The sequence below is a fragment of the Mobula hypostoma genome, chromosome 6, assembly GCF_963921235.1.
Source record: "Mobula hypostoma chromosome 6, sMobHyp1.1, whole genome shotgun sequence".
Classification (NCBI taxonomy): domain Eukaryota; kingdom Metazoa; phylum Chordata; class Chondrichthyes; order Myliobatiformes; family Myliobatidae; genus Mobula; species Mobula hypostoma.
This window is the reverse complement of record NC_086102.1, coordinates 68,399,039-68,424,461: the sequence shown is the minus strand read 5'-3', so window position 1 is coordinate 68,424,461 and position 25,423 is coordinate 68,399,039. Positions and strand designations below refer to the sequence as shown.

The following is a 25,423-nucleotide window of genomic DNA, read 5'->3' as shown; positions in this document are numbered from 1 at the left end:
TAATTCAAACAAGAAAACACTGTAACTAGCATATCAAACAGGCCATAGCTGTCTTTCTTTAAGAATATTACAATACTTCACACCTTTAATTCTAAGTTTCATTATTTAATTTTATTTCGACACGAAAAATAAATGAATAAAGATTGACTGTTGCACTCAGTGTGATGACTGGGGCTGAATACTTTCTGCTAGTTCCCTGAAATTTGGCTCATAACTACAGACAGCCCGTCTGAGACAGTCTGTGAGGTGTAGAATTGCCAACTGTCCAGTATTCCCCCCGCTAAGGTAGAGCGTTCCTATGAAACCTTTTGTGCCGAAATGCTCTATGCCAAATAAACAATTACCTTTAATTCATATGGAAAAAAATTTTGAGCGTTGCCAGACCCAAAAAAAACCTACCAAATCATACCAAATAACACATAAAACCTCAAATAACACTAACATATAGTAAAAGCAGGAATGATATGATAAATACACAGCCTATATAAAGTAGAAATAATGAAGATTAAGCCAAAACCTATTCGTCAGGTAAACAAAATCAACACGTACGCGCATGTGCACACAAGTGCTCGCGCAAGACTTCATGGTCATGGTAGTCTTATTGGGGTAAACACAAATGTCCCGGGATTTGACTGCTACTTTTGTCCCTTATTTGGGAGTGAGAAAGTTGGCAACCCTAGTGAGGTGTCTGTCAGTAAGTCAGCTCCTGTACTTAGATTTAATAATTTTCATCTGTGAAAATGCAATTTCACATAGATAAGTTGATCTGAAGTAGGCACTGACTTTTAGTGCTATAAAGCACACCATGCATTGCTCGGCCCCATCAGTAGTAATTGCCACCAGTTTATGAATGGGGGTGTCATTTTCAAGGACATATTTTTTAAACTCATTGTAAATATCCTCACCTCTCGTTCTTTCCTTTAATTGCAAAAGAGTGAGGAAGTCCTCCTTTGTTGTAAAATCCTGGAAAGCCATTCTGACAAATACAACAAGCTGAGCTGTTTGCATTACATCCAGGGATTCATCGAACTGTAGTGAAAAATATTCACGTCCTCTGACGGTGACTCTACCCTCCTTGTCACTGTTGCAGGGCCAAGCAGTATATTATGTATTGCGGTTGTGATGCCGTTTTTTTAAAAGTCATTAAAAACAGTCTCTGCGTTAATGGCCATTGCTTCCTTGAATAAATCGCCATCTGTAAAAGGCTTCTTGTGTTTAGCCAAAAGGTGACTTACACAAAACGATGCTTCAATAGCAGCCTTATTTTGAGCAGCATGTTTTGTGAAAAAGGATTGCTGGGCCTTCAACCCCGATTTTAGCTCCTCAACTTTCCTGGCATGAATTGCGCTCTTTGGGGGGGTAGGTGTCTTTAAATTTCTGGTGATTGGTGGTGTGGTGCCACTCCAAATTCCCTCTTTTAGTCAGTGCTTGTGTTTGGTGGCACAACATACATACACACTTGTCTTTCACCAAGGTAAATAGAAATTCCTCTTTCCATTCTGGATGGAATTTGTACTTTTTTGCCTTCTTTCGTGGAGCTTCCGCCGTGCTATCAGGGTCTCACGAGCGAGTGCCGATTGAGTCGCCTCTGATCTGAGCTGACATTCACCTAATTAATTAGCTTGTTTATTTCGGCTTTTTTTCTTAAAGATGTGCTGTGTGCATCCCGACTACCACTGCACCCCCGCATGCTTCACGGCCCGGAGGTTGGGGACACTGCCGTATATTGATGTTTGCGACAGTCTGTACTGTTACCTAATCTAATTGGTCACTTTGATGCAGCACAGGCTACGCTGAAAACGCGGTGCATGGCGGGGGAACTACACACATGCGCACTGGGCAGAAAGAACAGAACTAAACCCCCGCAACCCGGAAACAATCTCTCTTTACAAACAGCTTTTTAGTGAAAATATTGCTATATTACCATTATCCTAATACTTACCTTTATAATGCTCACATTACAACAGTATTTGTGTATTTATTTTTGATTTTTCTTCGGGATCTACTGGGAAAGTCTCAGAGATCGACTAGTTGACCGCGATCGACTGGTTGGTGACCCCTAATCTACACCCTATCACAGATATTATTTTATTTCTGTCTCTGCAACTTAATATCTGTTTTGTGATATCACACCGGAGGAAATATTGTATCATTTCTTAATGCATGCATTACTAAATGACAATGAAAGAGGACTGCGTGTCTTCATAATCTAATATCTGCTTTTCTAGTTTCTGTCCTCACAGTTGCTGTGTGACCTGCTGAATGCTTTCATCTTTCTCTGATTTTGTGTCTATCAGTATGTCACAGAGTCATGCAGCACAGAAACAGGCCCTTTTCCTTAAACATTTGACCTTTCACCCTTAACCCATGACCTCTAGTTGAAAAAAGCCTGCTTGCATTTACTCTGTCTATACCCCTCATAATTCTGTATATCTCTATCAAATCTCCCCTCATTATTTAACACTCTAGGGAATAAAATCCTAACCTATTCAACCCTTCCCTATAACTCAGGTCCTCAAGTCCTGGCAACATCCTTGTAAATTTTTTCTGCACTCTTTCCATCTTATTGACATCTTTCCTGTAGGTATGTGACCAAATTTGCTGTTCTAGTTTACCATATTATCATCCAGATCATTGATATACATGATAAAGAACAATCTATCCAACACTGATCCCTGTGGCACACCAATAGTCACAGGCTTCCAGTCAGAAAGGTAACCATCTACCACCCACTCTCTGACTTCTCCCACAAAGCCAATGTCTGATCTAATTTACTACCTTATCTTGATTGCCAAATGACTGAACCTTCTTGACCAACATTCCAAATGGGACCTTGTCAAAGACCTTGCTAAAGTCCATGGAGACAATATCTTTTGCCTTGCCTTCATCAACTGTCCAGGTAACTTCCTCAAAAGCTCTACAAGATTGATTAGGCATAACCTGCCATGCACAAAGCTATGCTGACTATCCCTAATCAGTTCCTGTCTATCCAAATACGTATATATCCGGTTTCTTAGAATGAATTCCAATAGCAATCACTACTGATGTCAGGCTCACTGGCCTATAATTTCCTGGCTTATTCTTAGAACCTTTCTTAAGCAAGGGAGCAACATTAATTATCCTCCAATCCTACAACTCACGTATGGTTAAGCACATTTTAAGTATCTCTGCTAGGGCCCCTGCAGTTAATGCACTAGCCTCCCACATGATCTGAGGGAGCACCTTATCAGCCCTGGCGGATTTATCCATCATAGATTTCCTCAAGACTTCCTCTGTAATCTGTATACAGTCCATGATCCCACTTCTGCTTTACCTTACTTCTCTAGACTCTGTGTCCATCTCCTGTGTAAATAGAGATACAAAACAATCTATTTAAGATCTTCCCTATCATTTTTGGCTCCATTTTTGGATCTGCAAATTTCTGCAGATGTATTGTGGAGAGTGTTCTAACTGGCTGCTTCACCATCTAGTACGGGGGAGGTGAGCTGCTGCACAGGATCGAATTAAGTTGCAGAGATTTATAAAATTAATCAGCTCCATCATGGGCTCTGGCCTCTGTAGTATTCAGGACATCTTCAAGGAGAGGTGCCTCAGAAAGGCACTGTCCATCATTAAAGACCTGCACTACCCAGGCCATGCCCTCTTCTCATTCAGGAAGAGGGTACAGAAGCCTGGAGACACACACTCAACAATTCAGGAACATCTTCCTCTCCGCCATCCAATTTCTGAATGGACATTGAACCCATGAACACTACCTCACTACTTTTTTATTTCTAATTTTTTGAACTACTTATTTAAGCTAACTATTTTATATGTATACTTACTGTAATTCACAGTTTTCTTTTTTTCTCTCTATTACCATGTTTTGCATTGTACTGCTGCCACAAAGTTAATGAATTTCACAACATATGCTGGTGATATTAAACCTGTTTCTGATTCTGATTCTGATTCTGAGATGACCACTCTGATCTTCCAGAGGACCAATTTTGTCCCTTTCTATCCTTTTGCTCTTAATACATCTGTAGAAGTCTATGCTGGGTCTAAGAGCAATTTCAATTATCAATTCACCCTCATGTTTTTGTAACCTGTTCTTTATAACTGTCCTCATACTGGTTGCAATGTACAGTGGACAATTCATCAATCAAACAGCACATCTCGGATGTCCCTCTTTGCTAATCACTTCTATAGTGGTTTATCTCAGGATTGTGAGTGCTTCTTGAATCATCACATGCAGATCTTTTTCTAAGAACTGCAGTATGCAAAATGCCAATATTTGTGAGTTGATTTCTGTGAGTTTCATACTGACTAACATGATCCCTTCATCTTCATATTGTAGCGCTTAAATTGTTACTTGGATTGGTTATTCTTGGCCTTCTTAAAGAAAAAAGAAACAATGAGGGAGGGTTTTCAGTATGAAGTAGGAAGTGCTTGTACAATCTTGCACCATGCCCAGCTTGTAATAAGAAAAAGCAGGTTGAGAAAGAAATGGAATATTAGATGGTAGCCTCACTATGATATTCTGTTATTTCAATAATATCAGGCTGCCAATGCCTACACTCTAGCAATGATCAACAAACTCTCCTCTGGCATAATTAAGACGTAGTAGTCGTGTTTAGAGTCAGAGTCATATCACACTACTGTTAACACCCAAGCAACAAGGACATGTTTTTCTTTTATTTAAATGACTTTACTTTCAACGTCTCCATTCAACACCTGAGGCTGTGACCTTTACATCTCACAATCCTCACCCCTCCTCCCACACGCATGCGCATAACATGGAGAGTGTGCATGCATACTAAATACTTACATAGTCCAAATGAACAGAACTCAACAATCTACCATCCTTTTTATGTGTATATTAAAATTTTAATTTGAAAAAATTAAAGACAATTCAAATGTCCAAACTATTTAAATGTCCATCAGGATATGAGACTTAGTTGTAACCCTTGATGTTAATACAATTCTTAAGATACCAAATGCCTTCACTAACTGCCCCTTTAACAGCACAAGAGCTGGAACTCCCTTCTTAGTGAGATAGTGAGATGTTCGTTTATAGTTGACCATAGCATGCGATGAATTTTCTGTGCTTGGAGAAGTTTTTTGATGCTGCTCATCTCTAAGCGAAGCCTCTTCTCTGTAACTGACTTGGTGGATTCGATGGCATCATTCAAAGAGTAGTTGTCTGTGACACAAGTTATTTGTAAACTGTTCTTCTTTGGGTCACCATGGAAAAACTCAGAATAGAGTGTGGCCAGAAAAACAGTGTTGGCAATACCTTCAGACATTGCAAAGGTTTCTCCTGCCAGCATACTCTGTACAACTCTTCGGATCCTTTTTGACTGACAACAAAGAGGTGGAATCCTTCCCTCTTCTCCCATCAGTTAGAATAAAATATCCTCCTTGAGTACCTCCATCAGGAAGATTTCCAAGTGAGGCATCACTGAAGACAATGAGCCTCAGTGAGCTATCTTTTCCAAGCTGTTGAAACCTCAAGACTACTCTTTCTGATCGAATTCTGTGCACTATTTTGTTTGCCTCATGTAAGGTTTGTACTGTGGCATTTTTTTTTGCTGAATGCCAAGTTGCAGGTGTTACGTACCCTGTAACTGGGTTGCCAAACCAGCAGAAATAGACCACTCGTTGGAGTCTGGATTACTAGGAACTAATAAAGTTTTATTAAAGAAATGAGTAACACAGTACTCTAATCGTAAGGATATAGATGCAACAGGTTAGCAATGATAATACACACATGTACACAGAACTAGGGTAATAGGGATCAACCAAGCTCTATCGCAGTCTAGGGGTAAAATGATCAGTTTTAAGTGACGCAGAGTTCAGTTCGCAGTAATCGCTGTTGTGCTGTTGGAGAGAGAGAGAGGGAGGGGGATGCAATTTGATTCAGGCAGACCTTTGATGTCTTCGCAGTTGGTTTCGGGCGGACCCTTTTATGTCTTCTATCCTGCTGTGATCACCGACTGTGACCCCTCCGTTCCGGATACGATCGTTCTTCCATGGTGAACCCGGCACCCAGGCAAGGGCGGACACACACACCAGGTTCCCACCGATTGTAACTTTACACCTTGTGAGCCTGTGGTCAGTTCCCGCGAACTGGATCTCCAAACTCTCACCAACCTGTGGGGGCACACCGCTCTTTCCAGGGTCTCGTTATCTCGTGATCTTGTGGTGTGTCGTGCCTTAGCGAACCTGCTCTTTTTATCCCCCTGCTGGGGTATCACCTGTCCATCAAACTTCAAACAGTTCAGGTTCAAAGTAACCGGTCTGTCAATATTCTGAATTGTGTTTCTTTTCTGTTAATCCCTCTCTCCTCTCTTATTAGCATTTTGAATGTTTCTCCATTGTCTCTCTTATCTCTCCAATTAGCATCAATTGTCTGATAGCTTGGTTTGGCGTCACACAGGCATCAAACATGATGTCAGGTCTGCTCTGCCTTGCCACCCATAGAATCTGACCTCTCTGACCGAAGTTGCTCAGCTTCAGCTTCACTGAGTGGTGCATCCCCTCTGTGGCACATGATTTCTTGTAGACATTGTTTTTTGGCTAATGTCTGTAGCTTCCTCAAACACTCCATTATTTCTCCAACTGCACTCTCTTCCACACTGCTCGTGTCACCGTTGAGCAACTGTATTGAGTCCTTAGCTGCGTTCTTCTCATAACTGTCAGTGCTTTGTGACTATGTGCCAGGTAAATGCTTTTCATATTTGGTGTCATTCTCCATGGAGTTCTGATGGTCTTCAGCATGTGCTTTCTGTAATCTTGAATGATGCACCCTCACATATGTACTTCCATGTCTCAGTAATACCACAACTCCAACCAGACCAATGACAACTCCAGGCCTTTCCATTCTGTACTGTCTGCTCTTTTGTAATACATTTTGTCCCCTGTGTCATATTTGTCATTTGTAGGACAGACCTGTACCCTCAGTGCTCTGTGAATTCTCTCTAACACTCTGCTTCAGTGAAAGGCTTCCCTGATGTATGCAGTGCTGAACTATGTTTCTCAGCCCACTCACTCCTTGTAGCGCCCATCAATCGGCAGGTGGTTCATCAGTCAGCACAGAGGGAAGGTTTGGATTCTGGCGGAACACCAATTGATACGGGCTACAGCCATGTACGTTGTGCATGATACTCTGTGCCATAAGTGCCCAGTCCAAGGCTGTGTTCCAATCACAGCCATTGATTTTCTTTACCTTCAGCATTACTTCAGCAAGTGTTTAATTGTGTTGCTCCAGAACTCCATGACTCCAAGGACTATATGACGCTGTTGTCTTTGTTTCAATGTTAAAGTTCTCTGCCATATTTCTGAATTCGTCACTATTAAATTCACCACCATTGTCATTGAATACTTTCCAAGGTGGGCCATGCACACTTATCAAGGAATGGATGAAGTTTTTAAAAAACTATTTCCTTATATTTATAATGCTACCAGCACTGAAAAGTGTCAACCCCTCAATGATGTGGGGATACCACCTCCCTGCTCCAGTTCACATAGGTCTATGGCTACTGTTTCATTGCATTCAGCTGCTTGTGGCAAATTAACTGCAGGCTTAGGCTTGGGCTTTCCAAACTTTTGGCGTATCTCACAGATGTCAATTATTTGCTTTAGAATGGAAAAGTTATTTGTATCTTTGTTTCCTGAACTCCCGAGCAGCTTCTGAAGTTTACCAAACTGTTGAAGTGCATCCAAACTGCTTGCGAAGTTTAAGCAACACTGCTTTTCTCATCTATGGTCATATTTTATGTGACAGTACTTCATTCTCGCATTGGTTCTCAGTAATGTTTTTATCTAGAATGTTCACACAGTAATGTCTAGAGCTGGTGTGCACAAGAGACACTGGCTGTTGAAACATCGTTGCTTGGTCATTCTCCATATCCAGTACTGCTCCGGCTTTCCTTGGGAAGATTTACTCAAGATTGCCCTATTTTTGTGGGAATTTTCACTCTTTTGTTGGAATGCACAATCTTTCTATCTCTAAATTTGAATGCTTTGTTACTAGCCATATCTGTGCTCACCAGTTTCTGCTGTGACGAGAATACACATAGATTAAGATGTTAACTGTCCTGTGCTGGCACCAGTGGGATCAGCAGTTGGTCTGCCATCTGTCTTCAGGAGAAAAAGAGATAAGGAAAACAATGGAGCAGCATTTGGAGATGTTAATGAAGGGACGGAAGGAGAGCTGTCCAGATTGGTCCCCCTTTGAACCCTGAACTGTTTGAAGTGATGGACAGGCGATACCCCAGCAGGGGGATAAAAAGGGACAGGTTCGCTAAGGCAACACACACACGACACCACAAGGTAATGAGACCCTGGAAGCGGTGCGCCTCCCACAAGTCGGTGGGAGTTTTGGAGGGCTGGTCGCGGGACCAAGCCATAGACGCACAGGGTGGAGAGGTACGATCGGCGGGAACCTGGTGTGTGTCCACCCTTGCCTGGGTGCCAGGTTCACTGCAGAGAAACGATCGTATCTGGAAACAGAGGGGTCACGGTCGGTGACCTCAGAAGACATCACAAAGGGCTCGCCTGAAAGTTGACTGCGAGGAATATCGAAGGTCTGTGTGGAAGCCGTTTGAATATTCATTTGTTTTTGCTTTCTCTCTCCTTCCCCCCACTGTCCATCGCCACAGCAGTGATTACTGTGAACTGAACTGAACTCAGTTGAACTGAGCTTTGCGTCACTTTGAAACTGGTCATTTACCCCTAGACGACGATAGAGCTTGATTGATCCTGTTATCGTAATTCTGTGTACATGTGTGTTTATTACTGCTGAACTGTTGCATTTATTATCCTTTTGATTAGAGTACTGTGTTGCCTGTTTCTTTAATAAAACTTTCTTAGTTCTAGTAATCCAGACTCCAACTGAGTGATCCATTTCTGCTGGTTTGGCAACCCAGTTACGGGGTACGTAACACTGCACTTCATTCTGGTTTAGTTCACTTACATAGCTTTCAAGTCATTTTTCTCCACACACTGCGTGTGCATACTGTAACAATATTAGCAGATCTTAGAGATTCTATCATCAAAATCTCTGCGTTAGATGCCTGTGCATTAGTAAGTGACTCCTTCACAAACAAGGTGATATGGCACTCTGCTAAATCTTCAAATTTGTTATTTCCTTTGGTTAGCCTAACTTGTTCAGTTCTGTGCAGACAGTTTCTTGCTCAGTGAAAAATACTTTGACATACTGCATATTTCGATCTCCTACCATACTTGTTTATTGGATTTGAGCCAGGTTATGGTACCCTTGTCTGGTCCCTCTGGGATCTATGCTTGCTATACTCTTGTTTCTGCTTAGTGAAGTATACTATTTTCTGACTCAAACTAATTCCGACTGTTGTTTATCTCCAAATGTTCTCTTTAGTGCTGATTTTATAGATTCAAATGTAAGTTTTGTGCATACAGTTAATGCCAGCTATCTGCTGTTTATGTCTAGACATGCAGTATTCAAGAATTTAAAATCTAATACAGTCAGGAAGTTTCATTTGTGTTTATGCATGTGACTGTACAAAATCAATAATATAATCAGCCATATTTTTAGAATTGTCTATCAATTTTGTCAAAGTCTGAATATGCCTCATAAATCTGATCCTTTTCTTCCTTCAAAAAAAGAGTCAAGTGTATTTATTAGCATATTCATACCATCATCTTTGTTCAAGTCTTCTACCGAAATTCCCATCAGGGTTTCTCTCTCTCTTCCCAGAAGCAACAATGCAACAGCCAAGGCTTGCTTTGTCTTCAGTTCCATAACACAAGTCCACATACCAGTTTTATTTTTCCAGCTTGCCTAAGGCTTGCACTCATCAAATATTGGTGTGATCCTTCATTTGGAAACCTTCCTCTGCTACCACTGTTAATGCCAAACAATAACTTTACTTTCAACATCTCCATTCAATACCCGAGGATCCCACAATATGTATATCCCACAATTCCTACTCCTCCTGCGCACACGTGCATAACATGGAGAGTATACATGTGTACTAAATACTTACATAGTCCAAATGAACAGAACTCAACAACTGCAGCACAGAATCAGGTCCCTTGGCCCATCTAGCCAATGCTGAACTGTTATTCTGCCTAGTCCCATCAACCTATACCTGGTCCTTAGGCATCCAGACCCCTCCCATCTATGTACTTATGGAAATTTCTCTTAAATGTTGAAATTGAACTTCGACTTCCATGGTCTGAGGGGATGCTTTGCCAGGCTTCTGGGGACGTATCCACCCTAATTTGCCTCAAGACAGCATGCACCTCCTCTTCTGTAATCTGGATACGGTCCAAAACCTCACTACTGTTTTGCCTCAGTTTTATAGACTCCGAGTTTGTCTCCCAAGTAACCAAACATGTAAAAAATCAATTTACGATCTCTGCCATCTCTTTCAGTTCCATACATGGATGACGGTGCTGATCTTCAAGTGGACCATTTTTTCCCTTGCTATCCTTTTACTCTTAATATATCTGTAGAAGCTCTTGGGATTCTCCTTCACCTTGTTTGCCAGAGCGACCTCATGCCATCTTTTTACCCTCCCAATTTCTTTCTTAAGTGTCCTCTTGCATTTCTTGTCCTCCTTAATTACCTCATTTCTTCCTTATTACCTTACTTGGTAAGTACCTCTTTCTGTTTCTTAACCAGAATTACAATATACCTTGAAAACCAGGGTTCCTTCAACCTGTTAGCCTTGTCTTCCTCTACCATCAGGAAGGGGGGCACAGAAACCTGAAGGCACACACTCACATTTCAGGAAAAGTTTCTTCCCTCTGCCATCTGATTTCTAAGTGGACATTGAACCCATGAACACTACCTCACTACTTTTTAGTTTCTACTTTTTTCACTATTTAATTATATATTTAATATACATATACTTACTGTAATTCAGTATTTTTCTCTATATTTATCATGTATTGTAATGCTGCCACAAAGTTAACAAATTTCACAATGTATGCCAGGGATATTAAACCTGATTCTGCTTCTGATTCTGATTCTTATATTCTAACAGGAACATACAAATGCTATACTCTCAATATTTCACTTTTGAAGGCTTCCAACTTATCAAGCATCCCTATGCCAGAAAACAATCTATCCCAATCCATACCTACCAGATCCTTTCTGATGCTATCAAAATTAGCCTTTCTTAAATTTACAAATTCAACCTGAGGACCAGACCTATCCTTCTTCATAATTATCTTGGAACTAATGGATTATGATGACTATATCCAAAGTGTTCCCTTACACACGCTTCTGTCATCTGCATTGCCTCATTCCCTAATGAGAGATCCAGTGTCACACTCTCTCTACCTGGGACCTATATATTGATTAAGGAAACTTCCCTGAACATGCTTGAGAATCTTTATCCACTTAGTCTTTTCACAATGTGCGAGTCTTTGTCAATATGTGGAAAATTAAAATCGTGTACTATTAAACTCAAAAAACTGATTTTCAACCACAGGAGGAAGAAGCCATGAGCCAGTTCTAATTAGGGTTATTGGAGGCAGAGAAAATCAGTAACTTTAAATTCCTTGGTGTTATCGTATCAGAGGATCTATCCTGTGCCAGCATGTAAGTGCCATCACAAAAAAGGTACGACAGTGCCTCTACTTTCTTAGATTTGGCATATCATGTAAAACTTTGACAAACTTCTATAGATGGACAGTATTTTGACTGGTTGCATCATGGCCTGGTATGGAAACCCTAGTGCCCAGGAAAGGTCTACAGGAGGTGTTGGATACAGCCCAGTCCATTACAGGTAAAGCCCTCCCCACTGTTGAGCACATTTTTAAGGAGTGCTGCCACAAGAAAGCAACGTACACTATCAAGGACCCTCACCATCCAGGCCCTGCTTTTTTCTTGCTTCTACCATCACGCAGGGGGTAAAGGAACCATAGATCCTACACCACCAAGTTCAGGAACAGTTATTACCCTTGTTACGTAATCAGCAACAATGAATATATGATTGAGTCAGGTTTTATAAACAAACATTTATTAAACTCTGCTCAACAATAGCGGAAAAATATTTAAACGACTAACTTAACTGGAAGTTAACTGCTGTACAGCAGCTCTGAAACTGTTCTTAAAGTGGTAAATTTGAAAGTTCACGTGATTTACACAGTCAATAAGGAGACTTCGCTGGAAATGGATTTCTTCGAAGACATGACATTACTGCTGATTCTCCAAAGGATTCACGCCGAAGGAAATAAAATGGCTTAAAGGAACTGACCTTTTCCTGGCAAGTGAACACTGCACAAACTTCCCTGCTCTTGCAGGAGTTATCTCAGATGCATATCACTATTTGTGAATGAAGACTCAATAAGGTCGATCCTTTATAAAACCGCTGAACGACTCCAACTTTATTCCATTCTTTCTTCACTCACCAATCCTGGCCTGTGAAGTAAAAATTATAGATGCAACACATAAAACTGGCAGCAATTGGCGAAACTGCCAGCACCAATCTTTGCACCTTAAAATAGAAAGGAAAACTCCGTTTTAAAACGAAACTGCGTCATGGGACAAATACGCAGCATAACGGAGTAACTGACGAACTAACACAAAACTAAACTGAAAACTAACTGCGTCACAACAGGGTTTCCCTTTATATACCTGTTGAGAACACGTCATCACGTGACCTCACACTGGTGGGAAAATTACATCATGTGACCCCCACAAGACCATTACATCATGCTCATAAGACAGTCACAACATACCCACGAGGTATGTAACACCCTATAACTATCAGGCTCCTGAACCAGCATGGATAACTTCATTCACTTGAACTCTGAACTGATTCCACTGATTCAACTGATACAGACTCACTTTCAAGGACTCTACAAATTCATCTTCAGCATTATTATTTTTTAAATTTTAATTTGTACAATTTGTCTTTTATCACATATTGGTTGTTTGTGATTCTTTGCTTATGTATAGTTTTTCATAAATCTATTGTATTTCTTTCATTCCTGTAAATGCCTGCAAGAAATGAATTTTAAGGTAGCTTATGGTACTTTGATAATAAACTCACTTTAAATCTGACTATCACAACCTTATTTTTCTTGTAACTGTCTTCTGTCTTTGTATACATTTGTTCCTCTGAATCCCGCTAAATTATTGGGAAGTCTATAATATATTCCCATTAATATGATTTTCCCTTTCTTATTCCTCAGTTCCTCCCGGATAGCCTCTGAACAAGCCCTCCAGTCTGTCTTGTTTGGACACTGCCATGACATTTTCCCTGATGAGTACTGCCTCCCCTTTCCCTTTAATATCGCTCCATCTATCACGTCTAAAACAATGGAACCCTGGAACATTGAGCTGCCAGTCCTGCCCCTCCTGCAACTAAGTGTCTCTAATGACTACAAAGTCATAATTGCACATACTGATCCATGCTCTAAGCTCATCTGCCTTACTTGAAATACTCCTTGCACTGGAGAAGATGTGATTCTGGTACGAGGATAGGTGAAGGGGCAGGTAGTTTTGAGGAAGTAGAGAGGCTGCAGAAGGACTTAGACATATTAGGAGAAGGGGCAAAGGAATGGCAGATGGAATCCAGTGTTGGGAAGTGTACAGTCATGCACTTTGGTAGAAGAAATGAAAGGGTTGACTATTTTCTAAATGGAGAGAAAATACAAAAAACTAAGGTGCAAAGGGAAAAGGGAGTCTTTGTGCAGGATTCCCTAAAGGTTAATTTGCAGGTTGGTCCTGTGGCGAGAAAGGCAAATGCAATTTTAGCATTCATTTCAAGAGGGCTAGAATATGAAAGCAAGAATGTAATGTTGAGACTTTATAAAGTACTGGTGGAGCCTCATTTGGAGTATTGTGAGCAGTTTTAGGCTCCTTATCTTAGAAAGGATGTGATGAAACTGGAGAGAGTAAGGGGTTCACGAAAATGATTCCAGAATTGAATGGCTTGTCATATGAAGAGAATTTGATAGCTCTGGGCCTGTATTCACTGGAATTCAGAAGATTGAGGGTTGAAACCTATTGAATGGTGAAAGACCTTGATAGGGTGGATGTGGAGAGGATGTTTCCTATGGTGGGAGGATCTAAGACCAGACGACACAGCTCAGAGTAGAGGGGTGTCCTTTAACGACAGAGATGAGGAGGAATTTCTTCAGAGAGTGGTGAATCTGTGGAATTCTTTGCCACAGGCAGCTGAGAAGGTCAAGTCCATGTATATTTAAGGCAGAGGTTGATAGATTATTGATTGGTCAGGGCATGAAGGGATACAGGGAGAAGGTAGGAGACTGGGGCTAAGAGGAAATTGGATCAGCCATAATGAAAAGGTGGAACAGGCTTGATGGGCTAAGTGGTGTAATTCTGTTCCCATATCTTATGTTCTTATGGTTCAGAACATTAGTCGCACCATGCTTGACCTTTTGATTCCTGTCTTTGTATGGAGGCTTAGCATCTACTTTCCTCACACCACTCCATTAGCTGCCCTGGCACTCTGGTTCCCATTCCGCTGCCACTCTAGTTGAAACTCCCTGGGGCACTAGTAGGATTCTTTCCCTCAATGATATTAGAACACTTCCAGTTCAGGTGCAAATCATCCCATTTGTACAGGTCCCACGGAAGAAAGCCCAATGATTCAAAAATCTGAAGCCCTACCTCTGCACCAACTCTTTAGCCACGTGTTGAACTGTATTATCTTCCTATTTCTAAACTCAGTAGCATGTGGCAAGGGTAGTAATCCTGAGATCACTACCCTGGAAGTCCTGTCCTTTGACTTAGCACCTAATTCCCTGAAACTCACTTTGTAGGACCTTGTCATCCTTTGTCATTGTTACCAAGTGTTTCCTGCTGCTGTTTTGTTTCTGTCGGTGCAGGTTTGATGCCGTGAGGAAAGTGGGTATTATGGGTGCTTTTGGCTGATATTACCTGCTATGGTTAATGTGTGATTGTGAGCATTGAGCAAAAGCAAATATGTTAACATGAATATTAACTTTAGAATAACTTTAATCCATAATGAGATCCAGGTTTGGATGCTCTCTGAAGATGATGGCCTTATATTTTAATTAATTTGTAACTCCTTGCCTAATAAAACAACCTATTCTTTCAGGCAGTGAGACAGACAACAGACATCAAAGGCTAATAGGTGGTAGGTAACATTCTTTGTGTACAGTTGCAATTAATAGATCACAGAACATAGAACATTACAGCACAGTGCCAAGCTTTTTGGCCTACAATGTTGTGTCAATCCCTCAACATACTCGGAGATCAATCTAATCCTTCCCTCCTACATAGCCCTCCATTTTTCTATCATCCATGTGCCTGTCTAAGAGTTTCTTAATGTCCCTAGCTTAGCTGTCTCTATTATCACTCCTGACAGGGTGTTTCATACACCCACCTCTGTGTAATGACCTTACCTCTGACATCACCCTCGTACTGTCCTCTAGTCATCTTAAAGTTATGCCCACTCATATTAATTAACCATTTCCATCCTGGAGGAAAGTCTCTGGGTGTCCACTTGATCTATGTATCTTTTCATCTTGTACTTTTTCAACTATCAAGTCACCTCTCATCCTCCTTTGCTCCAAAGAAAAAAAACCTTGCTTGACAGTATCTTATGTGCAAAAATAAACATTTACCATGCCCACCACTGTAGGTACAGTATGTACCATGTACAAAATGCACTTAAACAATTTGCCAAGTTTTCTTTGGTTTTTGCTTATAAACCCTCAATCTCTTAATAAATTAGGTAGTACAGATGAATGACCTTGAACTGAAACATCAATTGTCCGCTTCTCTTTATAGATGCTGCCTACCCACTGAATTCCTCCAGCTCATCCAGCTGATAGATTAAAGGTTGACAATATCAGCTACCCAGATCTGCTGTTGTTGAATGACTTTGTAAAAGTTGTTTGATTTGTCAAATTATCACTAATCTAGCAATAATCATTCAGGATAACTTCAAAAGAACTATTTGAATTGAAGCTCCAGGTTATGCTAATATTTCACAACAGAAGCAAATTACAGCTCAAGGAAAAATTCAGAGGTTGGGCTCAGGATGTGGCAAATTCTGAGCTTAATAATCCTTAAACAATGAAAACAAATTTCCTGGGCCGGCTGGTGGCGCAAAGACATTGGCGCCAGACCCGGGAGCAGAGGTTCCCGAGTTCGAAACAAGTCAGGTCCACTCCTGAGTACGCTTTCCATCCGTGCCGGGTTGAGTGTTGAGACTGCAACTCGACCTAGTAAAACAAAGGGAAAATACTGCGAAAATATCTGTGTGAGGAGTGGCGCGCCACACAGTCTCTCTCTCTCTCACTCTGCGCCTTGGAAAAAGCCATGAAAAATCCATCATCATGGATGCACGCACGCATGGACGCGCAGACGCACATGCACAGATGCGCATGCACGCACACACAGACACACACGCACAGACTTCCACGCACGCAGGCACATGCAAAAAAAAGAAAACAAATCTCCTTTGATATGGTGAAGTTACTATGGTGGATCGTGTAGACCGAAGGTCTGCACAGGGGTAAGATTAAAACCCAAGCCAACCACAGCCAAACCTAAAACAACCTAAGCCCAAGTACTTGCTTTGTTTCCTATACATGAATGAACCTAGAGATGCAATATTTGTGAAAAAGCAGAAAAATAGACTTTCTATGTATAAATTGCCGTTCCTCAAGAACATAGTGTACATGCAATAATAAGCTGTAAAAGTCATAATGACCTGGATAAAGTTCTGAGCTGGGATGACATGGCTTACCAGACCTGAACTTCAAAGTTTCATCAGAATGTACACTGTAATTCTGTTACAACCCAATACACTCATTTCTGGCCCATTGGGCACGAGTCAGGATGGTAGGCTGCAATGTGGATTTGCCTCCACAAGTAAAGCCAGGCCTCCAATGTCCTACCACCAAGCACATCTTTCTCTTCCAAGGCTGAATGCCCCTTACACTCGGTTTGATGCATGGAACGATGTGCTAGCAAGGGAGACCCCACCTGAGGAGCAGGCACTCTGTCTGGCTGCAGCTGATGTGAGGAAGACCTTAGAAAGGGTCAACACACATAATGCTGCGAGGCCTGATAATGTACGTATCTGGTCGGGTGCTGAGGACTGTGCGGCCCGGTTAACAGTGGTTCTAACAGACATCTTTAACGCCTCTCTTTAACGTCCACTGTCCTCTCAGGCTTCAAGGTGTCCACCATCATCCTGTTGCAACGACTACCATCCAATGGCACTGACCTCAACAGTAATGAAGTGCTTTGAGCAGCTGGTTATGGATTGCATCAAATATTATCTTCCTGCTATATTGGACTCTTTCCAGTTTGCTTCCTGCTCAAATTGGTCCACTGATAATGCCATAGCCTCTGCACTCTACTCCATCATGTTCCACCTGGAAAATGATGCTTCGCATGCTGTTCATTGACTTCAGCTCGGTGTTTAATGCGATCATCCTTCAGAAACTGATGGGTAAACTGTCCTTGTTGGGTCTCAACACCCCTCTCTGTAACTGGGTCCTGGACTTGTTGACAGAAAGGCCGCAGTCAGTCCATGTTTGTAGAAGCATCTCTCGCTCCATCACACTGAGCTCTGGCGCTCTCCCATGGCTGCATGCTCAACCTGCCGCTGTTCAGGCTGCTGACGCATGACTGCACCAGAAAGCACTGCAGCGTCTCCACTTCCTGAGAGATTGAGCCTCATTTTGGAGAAAGGACCATTAGGGTTTCTCTTTCATCCATTAGAAATATTTATCAGGAGTGCTGGAAATGCAGGGTCCTTAGCATTGTCAATGATCTCACCCACCCATCCAACAATATCTTTGACCTGCCTACCATCAGGCAGGAGGTACCGTATCATTTGGACAAGAATTGTTAGGATAGGAGACAGCTTCTTCCCTCAGTTTGTAAGATTACTGAACTCCCTGCCACCACCCAGGTCTCATCACGCATGTAACACTAGTAGTGTGATACTATTTTCTTTATAACTTGTACACACACATACTTTTTAACTTGTGTCATAAATGCACCTTATTATTTGTTAATTTACTAGTTCTAATAAGTGTACAGTTGAAATTGAACTTGGAATTTAATTGTATGGGTTCAAAATAGTAACAATTATCTTTTCCTTTACAGTTATTTAGATTAGATGTGAAGAACAGTAACAAAAAAATTGCTTCTGGAGTACGAATCTCAGCAAGTATAGAGTATTCTACAGAAAGAGAAGAGAATGCAACAGATGTATGCACTATAAGAATAGATGATGATGTTATAACAGTCCCACTACGTGCGTAAGTATTACTCAGTAGTTAATTTCATTCATACAATAAATCCTGATTTGGGTGTAATTCGGAGAAGGAAGTCTGAGAATCGGAGCAGGAGTGCGGAGGAAGCCATTTTTGAATTTTTCAGGTTTTTTTTGTCAGTGTTCAGAGAGGTGGGACTGCACAGGTGTGTGACGTCGGGCAGTAAAGCACGGAAGATTTAAAAGGAACAGAGCCTTATACAGCGGTCAGCGTCGTTTGTGGGCGGCGGAGTGAGCCAGGAGCAGAGTGAAGGCTTAAGGGCTTTGGCTCATTGGGCTTAGGCGGAAACGGGCGAGGCAAGGAAAGTTTGGTATTCATTTTTTGTTGTATTTGAGGAGAGGGGAAGTATGAGTGTGAGGGCAGCTTGTTGTTCTCAGTGCTGGATGTGGGAGGTCCTGGAGTCTCCAGGCTTCCCGGACGTCCACATCTGCACCAGGTGCGCCAAGATGCAGCTCCTAAGAGACTGTGTTAGTGATTGGAGCTACAGCTCGATGACCTGCATCTGGTCAGGGAGAGTGAGGAGTTGATAGAGAGGAGTTACAGGCAGGTGGTCACACCGGGGCCACAGGAGGCAGACAAGTGGGTTGCGGCTAGGATCATTGGGACCTCTTTTGGCGCAGGTGTGACCTTACAAAAAGGACGGGTTACACTTGAATCCTAGGGGGACGAATATCCTGGCGGGGAGATTTGCAGGGGCTACTGAGGTGACTTTAAACTAGAATGGTTGGGGTGTGGGAATCAAATTAAAGAGACTAGGAGAGAGGAGGTTAGTTCACAAATAGAGAAAGCTAGTAGACAGTGTGTGAGAGAGAATAGGCAGGGGACAGAGATCAGGAGCACTCAGACCTAAGATGTAGGGGACAAGGAAGAAAAAGATAACAAAGTTGTTTGCTCCATTAAGGATAAAAAGAGAGTAAGAGGTGGAGAGTTTCTTAAATGCATCTATCTTAATGCTAGGAGCATTATAAGAAAGGTGGATGAGCTTAGAGCATGGATTGATACCTGGAAATATGATGTTGTAGCTATTAGTGAAACGTGGTTGCAGGAGGGGTGTGATTGGCAACTAAATATTCTAGGATTTCGTTGTTTCAGGTGTGATAGAACAGGAGGGGCAAGAGGGGGAGATGTTGCATTGCTTGTCAGCGAAAATATAACAGCGGTCCTCCGGCAGGATAGATTAGTGGACTCGTCCAGGGAGGCTATTTGGGTGGAACTGAGGAATAGGAAAGGTGTAGTGATGCTTATAGGGGTGTATTATAGACCACCTAATGGGGACCGAGAACTGAAGGAGCAAATTTGTAAGGAGATAGCAGATATTTGTAGTAAGCACAAGTTTGTGATTGTGGGAGATTTTAATTTTCCACACATAGACTGGGAAGCCCATTCTGTAAAAGGGCTGGATGGTTTGGAGTTTGTCAAATGTGTGCAAGGTAGTTTTTTGCAGCAATACATAGAGGTACCAACTCGAGAAGGGGCAGTGTTGGATCTCCTGTTAGGGAATGAGATAGGGCAGGTGATGGAGGTTTGTGTTGGGGAGAACTTCGGGTCCAGTGATCACAATACCATTAGTTTCAATATAATTATGGAGAAGGATAGGACTGGACCCAGGGTTGAGATTTTTGATTGGAGAAAGGCTAACTTTGAGGAGATGCGAAATGATTTAGAAGGAGTGGATTGGGACAATCTGTTTTATGGGATGTAATAGAGAAATGGAGGTAATTTAAAGGTGACATTTTGAGGGTACAGGATCTTTATGTTCCTGTTAGGTTGAAAGGAAAGTTTAAAAGTTTGAGAGAGCCATGGTTTTCAAGGGATATAGGAAACGGTTCGGAAAAAGAGAGGGATTTACAATAAATATAGGCAGCTTGGAGTTAATGAGGTGCTCGAGGAATATAAAGAATGTAAAAAGAATCTTAAGAGAGAAATTAGAAAAGTTAAAAGAAGATACGAGACAGCTTTAGCAAGTAAGGTGAAAATAAATCCAAAGGGTTTCTACAGTTATAAGTAGCAAAAGGATAGTGAAGGATAAAATTGGTCCCTTAGAGAATCAGAGTGGACGGCTATGTGCTGAGCCTAAAGAGATGGGGGAGATTTTGAACAATTTCTTTTCTTCGGTATTCACTAAGGAGAGGGAGAAGGATATTGAATTGTGTAAGGTAAAGGAAACAATAAGAGTAGTTATGAAAAGTATGACGATTAAAGAAGAGGAAGTACTGGCGCTTTTAAGGAATTTAAAAGTGGATAAGTCCAGACGAGATATTCCCTAGGACCTTGAGGGAAGTTAGCGGAGAAATAGCAGGGGCTCTGACAGAAATATTTCGAATGTTATTAGAAACGAGGATGGTGCCGGAGGATTGGCGTATTGCTCATGTGGTTCCATGGTTTAAAAAGGGTTCTAAGAGTAAACCTAACAATTATCGGCCTGTGAGTTTGACGTCATTGGTGCGTAAATTGATGGAAAGTATTCTTAGAGATGGTATATATAATTATCCAGATAGACAGGGTCCGATTAGGAACAGTCAACATGAATTTGTGCGTGGAAGGTCATGTTTGACAAATCTTATTGAATTTTTTGATGTGGTTACTAGGAAAGTTGATGCGGGTAAAGTGGTGGATGTTGTCTATATGGACTTCAGTAAGCCTTTGACAAGGTTCCACACGGAAGGTTAGTTAGGAAGGTTCAATTGTTAGGCATTAATATCGAAGTAGTAAAATGGATTCAGCAGTGGCTGGATGGGAGATGCCAGAGAGTAGTGGTGGATAACTGTGTGTCAGATTGGAGGACGGTGTGTAGCGGTGTGCCTCAGGGATCTGTACTGCGTCCAATATTTTTTGTCATATATATTAATGATCTGGATGATGGGGTGGTAAATTGGATTAGTAAGTATGCAGATGATACTAAGATAGTTGGCGTTGTGGATAATGAAGTAGGTTTTCAAAGTTTGCAGAGAGATTTAGGCCAGTTAGAAGAGTGAGCTGAAAGATGGCAGATGGAGTTTAATGCTGAAAAATGTGAGGTGCTACATTTTGGTAGGACTAATCAAAATAGGACATGGTAAATGGTAGGGTATTGAAGAATGCTGTAGAACAGAGGGATCTAGGAATAATGGTGCATAGTTCCCTGAAGGTGGAATCTCATGTGCATAGGGTGGTGAAGAAAGCTTTTGGTATGCTGGCCTTTATTAATCAGAGCATTGAGTATAGGAGTTGGGATGTAATGTTGAAATTGTATAAGGCATCGGTAAGGCCAAATTTGGAGTATTGTGTACAGTTCTGGTCACCGAATTATAGGAGAGATGTCAATAAAATTGAGAGAGTACAGAGGAGGTTTACTAAAATGTTGCCTGGGTTTCATCTCCTAAGTTACAGAGAAAGGTTGAACAAGTTAGGTCTTTATTCTTTGGAGCGTAGAAGGTTCAGAGGGGACTTAATATAGGTGTTTAAAATTATGAGGGGGATTGATAGAGTTGACGTGGGTAGGCTTTTTCCATTGAGAGTGGGGGAGATTCAAACAAGAGGACATGAGTTGAGAGTTAAAGGGCAAAAGTTTAGGGGTAACATGAGGGGGAAATTCTTTACTCAGAGAGTGGTGGCTGTGTGGAACGAGCTTCCAGCAGAAGTGGTTGAGGCATGTTTGATGTTGTTGTTTAAAGTTAAGTTGGATAGATAGATGGACAGGAAGGGAATGGAGGGTTATGGACCGAGTGCAGGTCAGTGGGACTAGCTGAGAGTAGGAGTTTAGCACGGACTAGAAGGGCCGAGATGGCCTGTTTCCGTGCTGTAATTGTTATATGGTTATACGGTTAATAATATGCAACTGAGTGAAATTTACAATGTATATTAACTAGAAAAATGGCACCAACAAAATTCGATTGCTAAGTCTCATCGCAAGTTAAGAGAATGTTTTACATAACAGTAAAGTTTCTAAGTTTGTATTTGTCTGATAATGAAATCTTTTTTTACTGTCCTACTGAAAATGTAGGGTAGCTTAATTTGCTTTAGAGATCCAATCCATTAGATTACAAATAGAGGGCTGGAATCTATCTTTCAGATGAAACATCAAACTGAGGTCCCACCTACCATATGCAGATTCCCTCCAAATTTTCTGTAGGATAAAGGAATTCACTACAATAACACACACCTAGACCTGAAACCTAAAAGTTTTATCAGAATGTGCACTCTGATTCTATTAGAAACCAACACACATATTTGTGTTCTACGCTCTGTCCGCCAGAGAACGCAGGATTTCCCAGTGGCCACACATTTTAATTCCACATCCCATTCCCATTCTGACATGTCTATCCACAGCCCCCTCTACTGTAAAGATGAAGCCACACTCAGGTTGGAGGAACAACACCTTATATTCCGTCTGGGTAGCCTCCAACCTGATGGCATGAACATTGACTTCTCTAACTTCCGCTAATGGCCCACCTCCCTCTCGTACCCCATCCGTTATTTATTTTTATACACACATTCTTTCTCTCACTCTCCTTTTTCTCCCGCTGTCTCTCTGACTATACCCCTTGCCCATCCTCTGGGTTCCCCCCCCGCCTTGTCTTTCTCCCCGGGCCTCCTGTCCCATGATCCTCTCATATCCCCTTTGCCAATCACCTGTCCAGCTCTTGGCTCCATCCCTCCCCCTCCTGTCTTCTCCTATCATTTTGGATCTCCCCCTCCCCCTCCCACTTTCAAATCTCTTACTAACGCTTCCTTCAGTTAGTCCTGATGAAGGGTCTCGGCCTGAAACGTCGACTGTACCTCTTCCTAGAGATGCTGCCTGGCCTGCTGCGTTCACCAGCAAATTTGATGTGTGTTATTTGTGTTCCATTAGACTTGTGTCAGGATGGTAGGCTCCAATGCAGATTTACATCCAGATTCCTGTTTATTCATGTGAGGCTCTCAGATTGCCCCAGAATGATGTCATTTTGCACAGCAATGTGATGCTATTCTGTGCCATTTTTAGAATTCATTGATTTAATGATATTAAAATATTTTGGGTTGATCACTCTAGTTTTTGTTTTCTTTTGCAGGTTTACTTCTGTCTGTGATCTTAGTATTGAGCCAGAAGTTGATTTTGGCACTGTTCTTGCCAATAATAAAATTATTTTCAAGGACCTACGCGTTGCAAATCATGGATCTCTCTCAGGTATGATTTTTAACAACATTTCATAAGGATAAATGACATTTATTCATGCTACTTTAACATTCTGAATTTGAAAGCTGAAAATATATCTCCCTTTAGATCTCAGCTTTTAATATATAGTAGCTGACTGAGCCCCTGGAGAGAGAAAGAGAGATAGAAATCAAAAATATGTGGCATTAAAAAAAATCTTTTCCATTATCTCAGTTCTATATGGATGACCTTTAATTGTATGTGACTGCTTCCTGGTTATGATTTCTCCCCAGAGGAGGAATGCAAAATCTTGAAAATCTTCTAAGCTTCTCTGAGTGTCAGCCAAGTTTCCTCAATTATTATTCTTTGGAGAACCTTCTCATCTAAGAATCTATCTTCTTAATCTCTGATGTGCAGTATTCAACACTAGTCTATCCTTCTAAACGTAGTTAGGCTATAAGAGCACACAATAATCCAGATGTAATCTTAACAAGTTTCTGTGCAGTCTCAGTGGGAGTAATTTCTGTATTCCAACCAATTTTCAAAAAGATTAAGAAGGCAGTGGTTTTCTTAATAGCTTCCTGTACGCAAATATTTATTTTCTGCATCATTTGAACTATCACACCCAGGTAAATCTGTGCATCAACATTTAACAATTTCTCAGCATCTTCAGTTTTTTCTATGCTTCCAATTGAAGTGCACACTTCACATTTTTCCACATTTTACTCCATCTTTTCCCTTCGTGCTTTTTTTTTGCTTAATCTAAGTCCCTTTTCAAGCTCTTTGTATCCTCATAATTTACTTTTCTGCTTTGGTTACTTCATATCTTCAGCAAACATGGATACATTTAACAATGTTTCTTAATGGAAATTGTGACTAGCTGTGCACCAAAACTTAACTCTTAAGTATTTCACTATTAATATAGAACATAGAGCAGTACAGCACAGTACAGGCTCTTCAGCCCAATATGTTGTGCTGAACATTTAAACTACTTCAAGGTCAATCGAACACTTACATTCCACATAGCCCACCCTCCCATTTTTCTTTCATCAATATGCCTGTCTAAGAGTTTCTTAAATCTCCTTAATGTATCCAAATTTACCACCATACGTGACAGTGTGTTCAACACTCTTACCAGTCTCTATGAAATAAACCTATTTCTGAAATACTCCCTATACTTCCTCCAATTACCTTATGCCCTCCTGTATTAGGCATTTTTTCCCTGGGAAAAAGGTGCTGGCTGTCCTCTCTGCCTATGTCTCTTATCATCTTGTACACTTCTATCAAGTTGCCTGTCATCCTCCTTCACTCCAAAGAGAAAAGCCCTAACTCACTCAACCTTTCCTCAGAAGACATGCTGTCTAATCCAGGCAACATCCTAGTAAATCTCTTCAAAACTTCCAAAACTTCCACATATTTTCTACAATGAGATGACCAGAACTGAACAAAGTACTGCAAATATGGTCTAACCAGAGTTTTATGGTGCTGTTGCAATATTACCTTGAGGCTCTGAACTCAATCCCTTGACTGATAAAGGCAAACACACCATCTACTTTCTTAACCATCCTATCAGCTTGAGCGGCAACTTTGAGGGATCTATGGATGTGGTCCCCAAGGTCTCTCTATTCCTCCACACAGATGAGAATCCTGTCATCAACCCTGTATTCTGCCTTTAAATTAGACTTTCCAAAGTGAATCACTTCACACTTTTCTGGGTTGAACTCCATATGCCAATTCTCAGCCCAGCTTGGCAAACTGTCAATGTCCAGTGGTAATCTACAACAGCCTTTCACCCTATCCACCACTCCACCAACCTTCATGTCATCTGCAAACTTCCTAACCCACCTTTTCACTTTCTCATTCAAGTCATTTATAAAAATGAGAAAGAGCAGGGATCCCAGAACAGATCCCTCTGGAACACTATTGGTCACTGAACTACAGACAGAATGCACTCTATCTACAGTCACTTTCTGGCTTCTATGGACAAGCCAATTCTGAATTCACTCAGCCAAGATTCCCTGGATCCCTTATCAAACCCTTTACAAA

At 41.3% G+C, this 25,423-nt stretch overlaps 1 protein-coding gene across 1 annotated transcript in view; it reads left to right on the top strand.

Annotated features, from left to right (window-relative positions):
* The window catches only part of LOC134348078 (cilia- and flagella-associated protein 47-like), a 712,768-nt gene that overhangs the window by 1,270 nt on the left and 686,075 nt on the right, over nt 1-25,423 (top strand). Inside the window, exons 2-3 of the mRNA XM_063050919.1 lie at nt 18,095-18,249; nt 23,295-23,410. Of these exons, the coding sequence (XP_062906989.1) occupies nt 18,095-18,249; nt 23,295-23,410 (271 nt within the window). The remainder of the gene's footprint in view (nt 1-18,094; nt 18,250-23,294; nt 23,411-25,423) is intronic.